At 41.3% G+C, this 12,759-nt stretch overlaps 1 protein-coding gene across 9 annotated transcripts in view; it reads right to left on the reverse strand.

The window, feature by feature from the left end:
* Positions 1–689: 689 nt before the first annotated feature.
* The window catches only part of ptprsb (protein tyrosine phosphatase receptor type Sb), a 69,858-nt gene continuing 57,788 nt past the window's right edge, over positions 690–12,759 (reverse strand). For all 9 annotated transcript variants that reach the window (XM_085139418.1, XM_085139416.1, XM_085139417.1 and 6 more), the window contains 11 exons: positions 12,593–12,716; positions 11,939–12,114; positions 11,670–11,789; positions 9,690–9,844; positions 8,841–9,126; positions 7,975–8,153; positions 7,475–7,601; positions 7,246–7,371; positions 6,356–6,510; positions 6,057–6,192; positions 690–3,448 (listed from right to left, as the gene is read on the reverse strand). In XM_085139418.1, the coding sequence (XP_084995544.1) occupies positions 3,380–3,448; positions 6,057–6,192; positions 6,356–6,510; positions 7,246–7,371; positions 7,475–7,601; positions 7,975–8,153; positions 8,841–9,126; positions 9,690–9,844; positions 11,670–11,789; positions 11,939–12,114; positions 12,593–12,716 (1,653 nt within the window). In that variant the 3' untranslated portion in view covers positions 690–3,379. The remainder of the gene's footprint in view (positions 3,449–6,056; positions 6,193–6,355; positions 6,511–7,245; positions 7,372–7,474; positions 7,602–7,974; positions 8,154–8,840; positions 9,127–9,689; positions 9,845–11,669; positions 11,790–11,938; positions 12,115–12,592; positions 12,717–12,759) is intronic.

A 12,759-nucleotide genomic window follows, 5' to 3' on the forward strand; every position in this document is an offset into this window, starting at 1 on the left:
ATTTGATGCATTTCGGTGTGCATATGGGATCATGAAGCTCAGACTGAGCAACAGAATGTGGAAGTGAGCTGATTTTAAGTGGCGGACCAGTCTGTCTGGCACCAGTGCAGAACAACTGTTGATCTGCTGAGATTTTCCCACAAAAACACCGAGAGTACCGAGTAAGTGAGCTCCAGTTCTCTGAGCCAAAATCCCTTGTAGATGTCAGAAGTCAGAGAAGAATCAGTACATTGTTTTGAGCTGATAGGAAGACAACAGTACTTGAGCCCTTTGTACCAACTGATCATCGTTTAAACAACCACAAGGAAGGTGGAGCTAATGAAGTGACCAATCAGTGTAAATGGTCGTCTCTTTCTCTCAGTTTGGATAGGGCAACATTTTCAGTCAACCATCTGCACTTTTTACATTCAGGCAGGGCTTTTTGCTTGATTAGCACAAAAAGTACCTCCAAGACCAAGAACTCACATGCAATTTTTCAAGATTTTAGTAAAACCTGAAGCTAAAGAATTTTGTACATTTTGAGTGGAAAAAGGAGGCTAAACCGAATCCAAACAGATTCTCTGTTTGTGTGTGCACTACTGAAGAGTAGGTGCAGCTACTTTGGCCCCATCTAGTGATCGAAGAGTGAATCACACCGAAGAGCTACCCCCCCACCCCCACAAGAATCAAGCAGCTCATTGTGCTGTATATCCAATCATCCTGCTTTTAATACAAAGTCGAGATACAATATCTACATCTATGGTTCGAAAGGAAAGAACAGGTACATAAGTGAGGGGTATGGCATCACCAGAGCTTTTCCCTCAACACATTTCATATAATGTTTCGCGTGTGCCTTTTATATTTCTCTTGACACAATAATCATTAGAAATCGAAGGAATAACATATTTCATATATGTCAAACATTGTCAAGACTTATGGACCACACATAGAGTTCATATGAGAATAATTTCAGGTTCAAACAATAACTTTTCAGGGTGTGTAAAGTGTGTAGCTAGGCAATTCTTATCCATTCTCTGTCAAAAATACACTTGCTACCATGTGCTTTCAAGCAAACTAAACACCAACAGCTTGCCAGGAGGTCTTCACCGATCTGCCCTGTAGTCTGCTCTATATATCTAATTTCTCTGATGCCCTTACACCTATCGCGTTGGGGTGAAACGTACCTCCAGCTATGGAGGTTGAACGAGGGAGAGCATCGAAAGGGCATCTCTGTAAACTGAAGCTAGTCCTGCCTCTATTGTACGTACATCTCTAGCTGACTAGTTGGACATCAGTAATCAGTATCAAATAGCACCCTACACAGAGGGCATACGTTATAACAATAAAGCAATTTTTTTTTTAAAAAAAGGAGAAAAAAAAAGCACCAAAATGGACGGTTAAAGATAAAATAAAAAAAAGTGACAATATCATACTTTAACAATGGCTCGCCAAAGAAGCAAATAAACATCGTCTTATTGGTTAGAACTGCTAGAAATCCCAAATAAATAAAAACAAACTTAAAAAATAACAAAATAGTCATAATAAATATCCTTTAAAAAAATCATACGAAATAAATATGACAAAGTGAACAATAACAATAAGGCTTTTTTCTTTTTTTTTTCTTTTTTCGCGACAATAAGTACTACATCACATCCAATCCCACGTTATATTTTGTGCTCAGACGTTATGCAACTGTACTGTATAGGACTCCAATGATAGACTGTATGTACACAATCGGTGATTTCGGTCAAGATGTCTGCTATATTGGAACATCGCTGTGCTGTTTAATCACCACGTGGGACCAATCATGACTACATTTCAAATTCAGAAAAAGATAAACAACCATATCGAGGAGTTGTCCAGTCATACTTAATTGGAAGGGGCAGGGGGATCTATCAGTCGGTAAAGCTGAGCATGTTCTGTACAACAAGGGTTTAAGGAAAAGAGAAACTTTTAATAGGGTTAACAGGAGGATGGGATAGAGGCAGAGGACTGTTGAAAGTGAGCGGTTCACTACTAGCTTTGAATGTAATTAGAATTTTTTCCTGTAATCGTTCACTGACGGTAGCCTTAGCGAGGAAAAGCAATTAACACAAGGGTTCAACTGCAGAAGCGGCAAAATTCAAGTAGGAGAACTTCAGTGGAGGAAGATGATCAGGACAAAACCAACCAAACAAAAATGTTTCATCCTCGAGTGAAGACAATGCACGGCAATAAAAGCTTTAACACGGTTTGCGCGAGCATGAAGCAGCATGTGAAGGACGCAAGAAAAAAATAAAGTCAACGTAAGGCAAAGACATACAGTGAAAACAGAAAAATCTACAGAAAGATGGCTCTCTGAACTCAAGAGAGAGAAAGACACTGACTGGAGCTCAGTTCTTTCTTTCATTAAGCCTCTCTTCAGTAAGCCACTGCTGAACTGAACCGATAGGACTGACATCAAGAGGAGCCGAGCTGGAAGATGAACAAGGACTACAGCAAATAGCGAGCAAGCTTTGTTGAGTGAAGAAAGCAGTAGGTTTTAATCGCTGTTCCGAGGTCAGCTGTTTGGGGCTGCCAACTGATCCTTGTGATCGTGTTGTGTTTTTTTTTTTTAAGGAGCGGTCTTTAGTCTGATTATGTTATGCTGGATGAAAGAAGGAGTCACCTCTCCTTTTAGGCCACAGTTTATGTTCACGCTGCGTGGTTTCTCTTGGCACTGTGCATCAGGTAAATGATCATCCACATGCTTCTCCAACAGTCCTCAGGGTGGTGAGTCCATACTGAAGGCTTCTGCTGAGCCACGACCTAGTCATATGCTTCAAACTACAGGCAGGACTACTGATGGTAGCAGTAGACACCTTAGAAATAGACTCACAGACACATAGAAACGTTCACCTTTGCACTTTGTAACCCCTTTAGTACATCAAACCAATAGATACAAAGTTGAGGATAAAAAGCCCATTTAGGGTGCAGCAAATATCCAGGCTCTTGTGTTTTTTTGTTTAGTTTTTTTTTAATCTTTTTTGTTTGTTTGTTTGTTTTATACACATAGAGTATCATAATTCCTGTTCAGAAGCCATTTGTATTTCACTGGTTCATATTGGAGATAGCTGACCACAACACACATGTATTATACGTCCTTCACACTGGAACACTGAGGTAAGTATATGGATTACACATGGATAGTCTCCACACCCAGCAGCTCCTCAGGGAAACTCCTGCTGAGACGCTGTTAGACAGAGATTTTCTTGTTGCTGTTTTTGTTGCTTTTTGTCCTCGTTGGTGCAGAATTTGAATCTCGCTCCCGGAAAAGGTTCAATGTTCACATTTATCTCACGCCGTCTTTCTGTTGGCTCACTCAGTTGGTTTTGTTTGTGGACCTCAAAGCAGAAAGATGGATGGATGGTTGTCTGTTCTCTTACGTTGCATAGTGGTCAAAGCTACCCAGGTACTCGAGAGCAGCCTGGTAGCAGAACTGGTACTCGTCCTGTGTGAAAAACACAAGTACAAATGAGGGAAAAATACATTTCCCATAAACAGAGTGTCATATATTTGGAAGAAATGCAGTTCCAAACCAAGCCTGTGGCTTTACAACAAGCTGCTAGTAACAAAGTGCTTACAGATACTTTAAAACGGGCTCTTAGCTAAGGTTTCTGTTATGTATAGACACAACAGTGGCTCTTCCCTTGAGGTATATGCTTTTTTTCATTAATTTTTCTCAAATGATTCATAGGTCAGTGTTGAGTGGCTTAGGAACAAATGAAAAACACTGTTCAGTTCAGGTAAAAAGACTGGCCTGAAAATGAGTGAAAAAGCAGCAAATGTCCAAAGAAAAACTTCAGCAGAAAGCCAGGAGAACTGTTGCTCATAGAGAAATCAGGTGGTTCAAGACCTTTGCACAATGCTGTATACTTATGAATATGCATATATTTAGCACTCGAGCACACTTAGAAATATATTTTCATTAATTTCTTACAATTAACATGAAAAAGTCAGATTTTTACTAGCGATGGACCGATCCGATATTACGTATCGGCATCGGTCCGATACTGACCTAAATTACTGGATCGGATATCGGAGAGAAATAAAAAATGTAATCCGATCCATTAAATATCAAAAAAGCACCTCACAAAACTTCCAACATGGCGTAACTCGGCTCATAACTGTAGCACGTCGGAGCAGTATGCGTCAGGTGATAGAGCAGCTGTGGCGCGAGACCTATCGGCGGTCTGGTTGAGCATTTGGAGCCTCGCTACCAAACCGCCGTTTTATCTCCAAGAAATTTATCCCCGAGAGAAGTAAAGCAAGTGTGTAAGTTCATCTCTGAATGTTTGTAAAGCATTCCAGCGTTAAGCTTAACCACCGATATATGGAGCGACTGCCTCTCCCTCCCTCCCTCTCCTGTTGCTACTTCAATCCTGAAACTGACAATGATCAGCTGATCGGCTTTTCTCTCTTGTTTGTTTATTGCCCACTTTGCGCCAGAAAGAGGAAACCAGCAGCTGAACAACAGCAGCACGTTTAAGCTTGATAATCTGTTGTTAGAATGTATTTAATATTACTTTCTACACCAGGATCCTTTTCTACGTCGCTGACGGCTGGTAACTGTGCAGGGGCCCCCCTGGCAAAGTTTAGCCAGGGGCATGAACAGGGAAAAGGGGGCACAAATACATACTTTCCTTTCTTATTCTCATTTAAAATGTCTAGCTTTTAATAAATAATTATCTGAATCTTACACCCAAAGTTTTAATCTGATGTAAAATGTATAGAAGTCCATTACTGTATATAGTAACTGTTAAGTCTAATATACCCTAGTAAGCTATAGTACTTTTTCCTTTGGGAAGATACCATCTGTGCAGTCTGCAATTCTGTTGAAGAAAGATGTTGAATCTATTTAATTATTCTTGAAAAATAATTTATTTCTGTGCATTTTTTTCACACTGCATCAAATTAAAGTTGATTACGTCGATTAAGCATCATGAGGTGGGGGGTTTCCTTTTTCTTTTTTTTTCTTTTTTTGCTGGGAGTTTTAGAGCCCTATTATTTAGGTTGCTTACTCTTTAAAATACCAGAATAGGGAGGATGGTGTAGGTTTAAGTTCATTAGATTGATCAGTTTTGCTGAACTATGAAATATTTTGGGTGCAGTGCATTTTTTGCATACAGTTATAACAGCTTTAGTGTTTTGTTTTTTAACTTGAGTATGAACTTATACAAAATACAGCAAGATATTAAAAAACAGTTTTATTGATTAAAAAACACACTATATCGGATTCATATCTGTATTGGCCGATATCCAAATTGATGATATCGGTATCGGACATAAAAAAGTGGTATCGTGCCATCTCTAATTTTTACATATAGTGAAACAGTGCACTAGTGCATAGTGTAAAGCACAGCACTTTATCAAATATGCGTTCACATGTTTATGCAAATAAAACTATGAATTAAACCATGTGCATACCTTGCTTCTGTATACAGAATATAACATGACACTGTTACAAAGTGCTCCACCAGCTTGTGTGTGTTGCTGTTACATTTTACAATGAAAAATTCACACTCTGGGGGCTATTTCCTCCTTTCAGTGTCCTACTTATGCTAATGCAAATGTATATTGATGTGGGTGGGACTGCTCATCAATAGCTAGCGCTGCCTAAATGACATTAAGGCTTTGCCTGTGTTATTGTAGCATGGATTAAAAATATGCGGTACAGTTCAGCATGCCAAGCTGCGAAGCACTTTAGCTTCTTGGGCAGAGAATGAATATAATTCTAAACTCTTATGCTAGTGACATTTCTGTTCTTTGCCCAGATCTGACTGCAAATACATACACAACCAGTGGAATTATGATCTCGTTTATGTGGTTAACATTTCCATCTCTGATACTTTGGGTGAATTTTAAACGCCCGGTGATAATATGAATCTAACGGTTTCTTAATCCACATTATTCTTTACAAAAAGACTTTAATAGAGAGATTTTCCTTTAATGACCAAATAGTTAAAATCAACAATAAGCTAAATGTCAAATACCACCATGCTCATTAATGCAGTGCTCTACTTCACTGTCTCTGCCCTGGTTAATGAGTGCATGTTTACCTCAGTCTGTACCATGGCTGGTCTCTGTGTCCGCAGCATTTTGACAGTTTGGAAGATGTCTACCGCCCCTTCGTAACGCATCCGCTCCAAGACAATGCTCAGAGTGATAAAGACACCTGTCCGCCCCACGCCGGCACTGCAGCCACAAAGGAAAACAATTTTACTAGAGTATGTAGTGTGTCAGATCAACAGTGTGCTGGATTCTCACATACACTACTGTTATTACAAAGGCGAGAGTCACATTAAACTGTGATTTAATTACCAATGACGGGTTGTCTAATATAAAGCCCGGTGCTTACCTGCAGTGAACGCAGATTGGTCCATCCTGGCCAAACTGCTCCTTGGTTTTGTGCACTTGGCCAATGAAATCGATGAAGCCCTCCCCAGATTTGGGCACACCTTGCTCTGGCCAATCAGTGAACTGGAACTGACGCACTGTTCGTGACTGGCCATCCTGGGGGAGCGAAGAATCAGTTAAAACAATAACCTGCACACTATATGGATGTGAACATCTATCTGATGTCTTTCTCACATATTCAGACGCTTGTCCTTGAATGTGCAGTTGGTCTTCATGCAAGGTGATTATTTCAAAATGATTATTTACAAAGCTTCCTCTCGCTGTATTGACTGAGGAGTGAGACTGCCAGGCAATATCCTCTCTTCCTTCTAATGATTACTGTTATCTGATCCTGGATCAGTGGTTGTGGTTAACTTAAAGCTGTAACGTCAGTGCGTCTGCTATTGTCAGCCTCTCAGAAGGCAATTACATCTTTTCTCTTCTGCTCAGCCTTTCTGACTCCCCTTTAATGGAGATCAATAGAGCATCTGTCAATGTGGCGTCGGGGCAGGACAGGCTTAACTGGATTTATGTATGACTGACACGTGTGTGTGTGTGTGTGAATATACACAAATATACACACACACACACAATGTCAAGGTAATCTGGAGACAGCATGGTTGAATGAGTGATCCATAGGAATCTGTCAATACCTTGAACCTGCTGTGTTACACACATTCACATAGAAAACACACACTAACCAGCACACACTACAGGTCGATAGTACATGCTGTGCGCCACCGCCTGCTAACAGCACTGACAAAATACTTCTGAATAACCTCGGAGTGTGATGTTACACTGTTTTCTGAATGCAACATGCAAGAGGACACTTTAAGCAAAGCATGAACCAACCCTGGCATCTGTAACTTTGAACTCCCGGAGGATGTACTGAGGCATGTTGTACTCCGCCATGGGGTCCACCACAAAGTACTGATACCTGGCTGAGCGCTCAGCGGGCCAGTACTGGTGACACTTCTCCTGTCAGAGCAGAACACATAAGAAGTCTTCAGTAATCATACGCAAGAGGGCTGCAATGTTACAAGACCTGTTGTTTATTTAGCTTTGTGTATTTTGTCCATACCCGTCCCATTTCTCTCAGCTTAGTGAGCATAACTACTATAGTGGAGTTGTGTTCCCACAGCATTCTCCAGAAGTCCTCTGTAGTCTCAGCCAGTGGACCCTGGGTGGCAATGTAGCCTCTCTGCTGCCTACACACACAAACGCACACAAACACACATTATGTTGTCACCTCCTTTCCCCTCCTTGTTTCTTCATCTGTCAAGAATCAGACTGAAAAGGGGGTCAGGCTCCAGGCAAGAAAAGCAACAGTCACAACATGTGTGTACAATGAATCTGAATGCCTGAATCATCAGAAAGTCTTCACTGGACCAAAATGAGTGCCATGCAGCGAGACAAATAGTGGCAACATGTACACAGTAATGACAGATCTGACAGGAAGTGACAGGTGAGAGCAATGTGGTGAAAAGCTATCCAGTCCATTCACTCATCAAACCATCATAGGAGGACCGCAGCGGAGAGAGGAGGTCAGGTCATATTAGCGTTTGCAGGATGAAAACATACCTGTAACCGTCTATGTAGCTGGCGTTGATGTAGTCGGACCCCTCCAGTCCTCTGATGGGCTGGAGGCACACACGAGTGGTTTCATAGGGCATGATGTTAACTAGTCGGTTCTTGAATTTGTTGCAAGGCAGGTTGGCTGTGACGAACCTGGACGTGTGGGCTTTGGTGTTAGCCAGGCGCTGGGTGGAGAGAAAATGAAGGAAGGTGTTTATATTCTTTTAAATGCGCAGTCAGTAATTTTTTTCCTACTGTGGGCATTGTAGCTAGAATCATGCACTTGAATTGAGAGGGGTAAGAAATCTACCCTCTACTGACATCTGCTGGTGACATTTTCCACACTGTATCTTTAAGTGTATGAATCAAGTAAATGTTTATCAAAGCACTCTCAAATCATCTTCCTGATTATTTAATTGATTATTTAATCCAATAACTGTTTAACAACAGCCCAAACACACAAAACAATCAGTTTGCTGCCAAAAAGTAAAACAACGGCATAAATTCATGTAGTCATAGCTGAGAAACTGGAAAAGCCAAGAGTTATCTTAACTACTTAATAAATTGAAAATAGGACAGGCTCTAATTATCTTTTTTATTTTTATTTTTTTTCACAAAGATATGGGTGTTATATCATCATTGGGCCTCTAACAATATTTTCTATACTAAACCAACCTGTGAGGCAAAGATCACGTCTAGCTGAAAAGTTTACAACTCACAGACACACCATCAAACCACTTATTTCAAATGGGTACTTCTTTTTTGAAATTTGGAGACAATGTTGCCAATATTTTCTACTTTTCAAACAAATATCAGACGTCAAATCTGCTTGCCTTCCACTTCATTTAAATGATTTCCATCTCCACTCTCACCTTAAACTCCAGCTCCATGCCAATCACATGCTCTCCGCTCTCCACCTTGGACAGCTTCTGCATGTAGGAGTAGAGACTCCTGGCGGCCACTTCAGTGTTTCCGCATGCCACAGCCTCCAGAAGGGCCTCGTGGATGAAGCTGTACTGGTCCTCCGTTTGCACCATGTAGTTCCTCTGTGAGCGCATCAGGGTCACGTGACCGTAGATGTCCACAGTGCGCTCGTGTCGGATGCGCTCTAGCATGGCGTCGATGACAATGAAACAGCCAGTGCGACCAACACCGGCACTGACATAGGAGGAGAAAGACGTCTTATATACTGATATTTTCTTCAGTAAGATTTTTTTAAAGATTACAATGTTTTATGGGTCTTTTCAGAAGTTCAGGTCAAATGTAAAAATAGCTGATGCTTGGCCCAAAGACTGGGAATGAAAAATTAGCCAAAATAATATAATCTACTAAAAATATAAAGAATTAACAGGACAAATTGTATTTTTCCAGTGGCTACATTGCATCTTATGCAATGATAGCATGAAGTCCTCTCACACTATTTCTGTTGACCACTGGAGAGTCAAGGAATTTTCTGTACTCAGCCAAGAAACAGTTCCCAGCATAACCAACCAGTGAAAATGCAATTTTCAATCTCTTCAGCTTTTTGCAGATCAAACAACTGTGAAATTTAGTGAACTCCACAAGGGTCGGATATTGTTACCTTCAGACGAAATTAGCGTAGCAAATCAGCCACTTTCCCAGTCATTTTTCCAAGTTAAACGCTCCCTCAATAAAGCTTCATGAAAGCAGGATTGATCCTATTTATCTCCAAGATAGATTAAATGTGGGTGTGAGCATACCTGCAGTGAGCAATGATAGGTCCAGCATCAGGGGGGTTGCAGGCTTTGACTCTGCGTAGGAAGTTGAGGAATGGGGTGGGATACTCTGGCACGCCGTGATCGGGCCAGGCTGTGAACTGGAACTGACGCACCTCTCGCCTTTCGCTGCTTCCACTCTGATGTGAGAAACATGTGAGAAAAACTGAGGTTAGTGTCACTGAAGCCAAAACAACTTGTATGGCGACATTTGTAAGCTTCATTAGCACAGACTCTTATAAAAAAGCTGATTAAACAAAAGAGGTGGAAGTTGTTAAATTTAACCGTCTTTGAAAAGATTAATTATCTATTATTGCAAGTGTGTGTTCCAAAAACCATCTTGAGTTTAGGAATGAAATGGTTCAATAATTTCCTTTGGGAATAAAATGAGTGTGTCAATAGTACAGTTAAAACCTGGAGGAGGATTTGTAGAGCAATGCAGAAAGAAAAGTGGAATGATTTTATATGAGAGAAATCTCACAGGATACAGAATTTAAACCAAATAGAAAAGATATTGTTTTAACGGGATTAGTCAGACTTTTAGCAAATGTACCAAATAATCAGTTTTGCAACAGATAGAATATTTGATGTGTTAGAAAAAGTGGAAACACACTGAGTAAGGTGTGTACACATATTAAACTATGACTGCAATAAGATGCAATAGATACAAAGCCGAATGCAAATGAAGCAAAGAAATCTGGTGCTTAATAAAATTCATAAACCTACCAGTTTCTTATTTTGGTAGGAATGTAATTTAAAAACAAACACAGATTAAATCTTGATCCCAGAAATGTCCTCTAAAATTAATGTAAATTTATACATGTTTTTATTCATGCAAATTATTTAATGCGTAATCAAAGTTCACAGGGATCTGCATTTAAAAACACAAAACTGACCACTGGTCTTAAGATGAAAAGAATTTACTCAAAATAGTTGAATGAACAAAACATCACACAATGTCCCTAGTTCACAGGGGAAAGAGAAAAGCACAATATCAAAAAGAGGACTGCTAGTGTACACACAATCTGATAACCCAGTATTGGTGTTATTCCTACATCATCACAACAATACTGTATGAGTATTCAGTTAGCATTAGCCAAGACATTAGCTAATGCTATTAAAAACTATCACTACCAAACCAAGATGAGTAAGCTAAATGTGGCTAACAACAAACCTCAGTTTCAATCATACGTTTACCATGTTGTATAGAAAACTATTGAAATACTGACTACTTGATCCAGAAGAGTTTTATATTAAGAGAGTGGGGTTTTTTTTTCGACTCCACATTGCAAAGCTATGACATCACAACAATGCGATTTGTCAGCTGCTGATGCTGGACCAACATTATTATGATGATGCAGGAAGAACACAGCACCGGGATATCAGATACACATCTATTGCTCCCACTGTTGGTCCCCAGCCTAACATAAGGGGGCTGGCTGGGTGAGGACATCCGCTGTAAAAAAGGCGAGCAGCTGAAAGAAGCTATTCGTACATAAAAGTACTTCAGCCTACTGTTATTATTCTCTTAGTCATTTGTTATTCTAACGTAACATTTTACAACACATAAACGAAAATTTCGAGAGGTGGAGTATTACTTGGAAACTACAGCTGGCCTAGTTTCTGTTTGTAAGTAGGCCAGAGAGAGACGCGCCAGTCTGACGGTCCTAGATTAGCCCTGTGCCACAAGAAATTGCTCTGCCTCCAACAGAGATCAAATCACAGTCCCTGACACAGGGAGGCTGGCCTGGTTTGAACACTCCACGAAGCCCAGACTAATCTATTATCCTCTGTGTCCACACGCGCTGCTCGCTCATGATTACTTCAGTTGCTCCTGCTTCCAAATTGTAAGTTCAAGAGATCAAAGCTGTTCTCTGTGGATATGTCCGTAAACTTAAGGGAGGTCAGGGCAGAGAAGTGAATCGAGGGGCACACAGGTGGAACAGGAGGCGTGAAATAATGTACCTTATGCAGGGAGAAGGTGCGAACACAGAAAGTGGCCAGCTCCATTGTGTCCAGCAGCGTGGCCTGGATCATCCCGTATGTCTCCGTGCCACGACTCGGCCAGTACTGATCGCACTTGATCTGCGAGGATTGAAGAAAAGCATTAGCCTCATCGCTACTGCAGTTCTCAGAAGATAAGCGACGTTCTTCTTCAGTTTCATTTATGCAACATGACTCTGGATAATTGAAATTGCAGATGTGGGTCAGTGGGTAAGGTCTTGCTTTCTTACCCGTGACTTCTCCTCCAGGCGTGTCATCATGACGACAGAAGCAGCCCGTTGCTCCCACACCATCCTCCAAAAGTCCCCGAATGTCTCTGGCAGCGGTCCCTGCGTCGCGATGTAGGCATTCTGCTTCCTGTAGCCATCAATGTAGTTGGCGTTGATGTAGTCGCTGCCCAGGATACCTGCAAGCGAGACACTTCTGAGTCTCTTGCTAAACTGCAATCTGCGCAAGTGGCACAATAAATTAACCCCCGTGTATGACATCCAACAGCCTAACGAACTGTTTGTTTCTGACAGCCGTGGCTTCCAGCAGACAGGCAGCTGGATGACTAGTGGACGACAGCAAACAAACAAGAATATGTCGGTGTAAATTCATGAGCTCCAGATCAAAACCATTCCCCTCCTCCTTGTTCTGGAGGAGAGCGGGCTGCACTTGGATGCACTTGCGCTGTTTGTCAGTCTCATGCCACTGCACACAGTTGGTCTCCAGCACTGTTCGCAAATTCAGATTTCATCTATCATGTAGCTCTCGCACCACTCTCCCCATACCAACTCTTTGTGTGCTATGCACCCACCCGTCAGCTCAAACATGCCCCGCCCCCTCCATTAGGAACTCTCACAATCTTCTTTAATTGACATTCATTTCCAGCAAATCCTCACCGTCTATGGGAGACAGGATGACTCTGGTGTGGTCGTACGCTATGACGTTGGCGTAGCGGTTTTTGGGCTTGTTAACTTCCAGATTGGAGTGTTCCCAGGTGAACTGCTGACTCGGGTCGATTGACTGCGAGAGAGCAACAAAATATGTGCATTAATAGCGTGTGCTG

The sequence above is a fragment of the Neolamprologus multifasciatus genome, chromosome 18, assembly GCF_963576455.1.
Source record: "Neolamprologus multifasciatus chromosome 18, fNeoMul1.2, whole genome shotgun sequence".
Taxonomy (NCBI): Eukaryota; Metazoa; Chordata; class Actinopteri; order Cichliformes; family Cichlidae; genus Neolamprologus; species Neolamprologus multifasciatus.